This window comes from Austrofundulus limnaeus, unplaced genomic scaffold (genome assembly GCF_001266775.1).
Source record: "Austrofundulus limnaeus strain Quisiro unplaced genomic scaffold, Austrofundulus_limnaeus-1.0 Scaffold523, whole genome shotgun sequence".
In the NCBI taxonomy this organism is placed as follows: domain Eukaryota; kingdom Metazoa; phylum Chordata; class Actinopteri; order Cyprinodontiformes; family Rivulidae; genus Austrofundulus; species Austrofundulus limnaeus.
In genome coordinates this window covers 332,971-338,171 of record NW_013952925.1, presented here as the reverse complement: position 1 = coordinate 338,171, position 5,201 = coordinate 332,971, and the positions used below count along the sequence as shown (strand labels likewise).

Sequence of the window (5,201 nt, the reverse complement as noted above, 5' to 3'; positions counted from 1 at the left end):
TTCTTGCCAATACACAGCCCTAATGGTGAGATGAGGTTATTAGTGTTGATGGTGAGGTCGTTAGTGTTGGTGGTGAGGTGAGGTCGTTAGTGTTGGTGGTGAGGTGAGGTCGTTAGTGTTGATGGTGAGGTTGTTAGTGTTGGTGGTGAGGTCATTAGTGTTGGATGTGTGGTGAGGTCGTTAGTGTTGGCGGTTTTTGAATGTCCAAATTCAAATTTATTCACATTCACATAGTACATAATTCACATAGTTTTTAGCTACAATATACCACAGTGTGTGAATCAGGTCTCAGAAAAGCTAATGAAAGCTTGTAAAGGAGCCTGAGTACACAGAATCGTGTTTAATTTAAAACAGGTTTCTGCCTGGTGTTTTTGCTGAGTCTGTTTTTAGTCCTCTGCCCATGGCAAACGGGCCTCATGAGCTCCTCACTGTGCTTCGTGGCCCGTCCCGTGGTTCCCGTCCCTACCTCCAGGACACGATGGAGACGGAGGGACGGGGATGGAAACTTCTTTTTTTTAAATAACTCTGAGAAGCAAAACAAACTGTGCCCAGGTCTGCTGAGGGTCTGATGATCCAGTTTTCAGAGGGTTTTTATGTTTAACCAGGACGTTGGACCAAAATATAGAAATCTAATCAGTGTATCATGTAGACAGGATGTGGAAGAAGGTTGGAGAAGATAAAAGTGATGTTTATAAGTTCTGTATCTCTCTGTAGGATGAGCTGAGTGAGGGTTCAGGTTTAGTTCTGACTCATCAAATTTTAAATTTATAGTTAACTCTTTAGGTTTTCCTCCCAGTGATCCAGACCTTTTCTGTAGCCCTTTAAACAGACTTGGATCAACAGTTCTTCAGACCTTCTGGAGGTCTTTTAAAAGGGTTCTTGTTGGACTTGAAGTTCCAGTTTTTCAGCTTTGAACTATGTATCAATCAGGTGTAAAAAAAGTCTCTTAACCTGAGAGCTGTGTCCATCAGTAAAACACGGCGGAGGTTTCGTCATGGTTTGGTTCTGTTTGAAAATACTAACRATATTTAAAAGAAGGAAGATGGCAGGATGGATCTGAGCGCCCATGTTTAATTTGTTGTTTGTTTAAAGACTGGGTGAATAATTAAAACACATCTTGTGGTTTTTAGTCCCACTTTCATTTTCTGATTTTTAATTAAAGCAAGCGGTGTAAGCATGAAGCCATGAAGGAAGTAGTTGTGGAGGAATGTCGTCGTCCTTCCAGCGTCTCTTCCTCAGGGGCTCTTTGAACGTTTCACCTCCAGCACTTGTCTTTATCTGAGCATCAAACAGGAAGTTCACAGTTTTTACTGAAACCAGAGGAGCGTGGTGCTCCGTCTGTGTCACTGCTGCTGTTTGAGAAGGATAGAATAACATCACGATTACTCATCCAGGCTCCGAAGCTGCGAGTTGGAAACCGCTCCGATGCCCAACCCTGCCTCTGAATGAGAGGAATTTTCTGCTTCTTCTCTGGAAGTTTAGAGTTAAAAACTGGGTAAAGAAACAACTTTGTTTTGGATGTAAGTGATGGAGTTTGAGCATCTTTTTACATCAGGAAATGATGACGTCAGCAAGAACTTTAAATTCATGATTTGTTGGATAAACAACAACAAAGAGGTTCAGATCAGGACGTCTCTTCAGGAAAGGGACCCTCCAGAACTCTTGGAGGGACCAGATCTTCTCTCTGGTCTGGGGAGGAGGAGTTCCTGGGCTTTTATTTTATTTTTGGTTTGGTTTGAAGATCAYCACAGTTGCTGCTGTTCACCATGTGTCTCGTTCTGCTCAGCTGTTTTTATTATTAATGATTTTAAAAAGTCTCTAACCTCTACCAGGTGTTCAGGCTCCAGTTCACCTTTTGGTTTCCTGTCGTTAGTTTAACAATTCTGCGTTCTCTCATAGCGTTACAGAGCTTTAACTTTAAAGTGGTGTTAGTTTTAGTTTGTTTGTTGTGATTTTATTACCGGTAGTTGATTTATATTAATTTAAATCCAGTTGCTGAAGGAAAGACCACATGCAGCTGCTGCTATAAATCAGAACAAATCACTGAGCATGTCTCCAGCTCTGTGGTGTTGRGAGCAGAAACCTCCTCCTCTAATTGAATATAAGTCTGAGGTCTGCTGGCAGCTGTCTGGATGAGCGTGCACGTGTCTGCGAGGGTTTGATCATCACTTTCAGCTGGTTTCATGAAAGAACAGTTTATAAACTGTTCAGGCAGGAAGAAGTCGTGCTTTTGTTCTTAAAATAAACTCAAAGTCATCAGGACTTTGGAACATCTGCAGAAAATATCAGATTTTCATTCAAAGTTTAACAAGTTTTTAAACTTTAATATAGTTAAATATGCACCTGTTGATTGTTTGCACAGTTTTTGTGTTTTTGAGGTTAGAAACGGAGCATATTTTAACCYGGGATAAGAAGGAAAGCACCAGTCTTCCCTCATAGGGACAAATTAGAAGGTAAAGAACAACAAAGTGCAGGTTTTAGAGCAGCCGTCACACAGACCTGATCTTCAGATCTTGACTCAGACTCGTTCTATCTGGAGGAACTAATGAAAAGCTCGTAGCAGCAAACTCTGAACATTTCATCCAAATCATACAGTTTGAAGGCAACGCTACCAAATACTAAGAACATTGATGGAAACGTGTGAGGAAAATACTCCAAAATAAAAGCCTTTGAGTTTACCTGAGCTAAAATGTATTGTAAGGGTGTGGATTTGTTTTGTTTCCAGGTGGCTCTGCTGGGGTTGGACCTCCTCTCAGCCTTAGTGACGAGGCTACAGGACAGATTCAGGGCTCAAGTGGGAACAGGTGAGGTCCAGCTTTATGTTTTATTAAAAACAAACACAATAAACACTTTTTTAACGTTATGACATTTTAAGAGTTTTATAAATATATGAATGTTTTTTGTTGTGATCGGATTGACTTTTTCTAAACTTTTCGTCCCATTTGAAAATTCAATAAAAGTTAAAATCTCATTATTGAAGTTTTAACTTAGRATTAATTAATTAATTAATTCTAATTTTACTAACGCGTGAGTTCACTCCTCCCGATGCTAAGAAAACAGGAGGGGAGGGGTCAGTCGAGCCCCCTGTGCACCGGAGCACAGAGAGGGAGAGACGAAAGTAAACAAGAAGGCAAATGAAAATTATCTTCCTCATTTTTTTATTGACCTCAAAATAATTTATCATATGAATAATTGATTTATTGACTATCGTGACAGGCCTAGCTAGTCCTGGGTTTGGACCTTGGCTTGACCCTGGTTTGGACCTTGGTTTGACCCTGGCTTGGACCTGGTTTGATCCTGGCTTGGACCTGGTTTGACCCTGGTTTGGACCTGGTTTGGACCTGGTTTGGACCTGGTTTGACCCTGGTTTGGACCTGGTTTGGACCTGGTTTGACCCTGGTTTGGACCTGGTTTGACACTAGTTTAACCCCCCTGGTTTGGACCTGGTTTGACCCTGGTTTKATCCTGATTTAGACCTGGTTCGGMCCTTGTTTGGACCTGGTTTGACCTTGGTTTGGACCTGGTTTGACCCTGGTTTCGACCTGGTTTAGACCTTGTTTGGACCTTGGTTTGACCCTGGTTTCGACCTGGTTTCGACCTGGTTTGACCCTGGTTTGGACCTTGTTTGACCCTGGTTTGGATCTGGTTTGACCCTGGTTTGGACATGGTTAGGACCTGGTTTGGACATGGTTAGGACCTGGTTTGACCCTGGTTTGGACATGGTTAGGACCTGGTTTGACCCTCGTTTGGACCTGGTTTGACCCTGGTTTGGACCTGGTTTGACCCTGGTTTGGACATGGTTTGGACCTGGTTTGACCCTGGTTTGGACCTGGTTTGACCCTGGTTTGGACCTTGTTTGACCCTGGTTTGGACCTGGTTTGACCCTGGTTTGGACCTTGTTTGACCCTGGTTTGACCCTGGTTTGGACCTGGTTTGACCCTGGTTTGGACATGGTTTGGACCTGGTTTGACCCTGGTTTGGACCTGGTTTGACCCTGGTTTGGACCTTGTTTGACCCTGGTTTGACCCTGGTTTGGACCTGGTTTGACCCTGGTTTGGACCTTGTTTGACCCTGGTTTGACCCTGGTTTGGACCTGGTTTGACCTTGGTTCGGACCTGGTTTGACCCTGGTTCGGACCTGGTTTGACCCTGGTTCGGACCTGATTTGACCCTGGTTCGGACCTGGTTTGACCCTGGTTCGGACCTGGTTTGACCCTGGTTTGGACCTGGTTTCCTCCCATAGACCAAAGACGTACATTACTTTTCTTCAGGTCCAGGCCTCTCCTAATAAAATGACCTGTGATCTCTGGGATTAACCTGGTTAAATAATTATGTTTACCTGGTTAAATAACTCTGTTTACCTGGTTAAATATCTCTGCTTACCTGGATAAATATCTCTGCTTACCTGGATAAATAACTCTGTTTTCCTCTGTCAGTTCTGCCAAGCCTTATCGATCGTTTGGGCGACGCCAAAGACCAAGTTCGAGAACAAGACCAAACGTTGCTGCTAAAGATCATGGAGCAGGCTGCGTCTCCACAGGTACCTGCAGAGCTTTATGGTCAGGACTGGGGTTACATGTCTCTATAGAGGTTCATGGTCAGGACTGGGGTTACAGGTCTCTATAGAGGCTCATGGTCAGGACTGGGGTTACAGGTCTCTGTAGAGGTTCATGGTCAGGACTGGGGTTACAGGTCTCTATAGAGGTTCATGGTCAGGACTGGGGTTACAGGTCTCTGTAGAGGTTCATGGTCAGGACTGGGGTTACAGGTCTCTATAGAGGTTCATGGTCAGGACTGGGGTTACAGGTCTCTGTAGAGGTTCATGGTCAGGTTACTGGGGTTACAGGTCTCTATAGAGGTTCATGGTCAGGACTGGGGTTACAGGTCTCTGTAGAGGTTCATGGTCAGGACTGGGGTTACAGGTCTCTATAGAGGTTCATGGTCAGGACTGGGGTTACAGGTCTCTGTAGAGGTTCATGGTCAGGTTACTGGGGTTACAGGTCTCTATAGAGGTTCATGGTCAGGACTGGGGTTACAGGTCTCTGTAGAGGTTCATGGTCAGGACTGGGGTTACAGGTCTCTATAGAGGTTCATGGTCAGGACTGGGGTTACAGGTCTCTGTAGAGGTTCATGGTCAGGTTACTGGGGTTACAGGTCTCTATAGAGGTTCATGGTCAGGACTGGGGTTACAGGTCTCTGTAG

At 44.2% G+C, this 5,201-nt stretch overlaps 1 protein-coding gene across 1 annotated transcript in view; it reads left to right on the top strand.

Moving 5' to 3' along the window:
* Positions 1-5,201, top strand: part of clasp1a (cytoplasmic linker associated protein 1a) — a gene marked incomplete at its 3' end in the record, with an annotated part of 66,179 nt that overhangs the window by 10,124 nt on the left and 50,854 nt on the right. Inside the window, 2 exon segments of the mRNA XM_014026072.1 lie at positions 2,726-2,804; positions 4,436-4,539. Of these exon segments, the coding sequence (XP_013881526.1) occupies positions 2,726-2,804; positions 4,436-4,539 (183 nt within the window).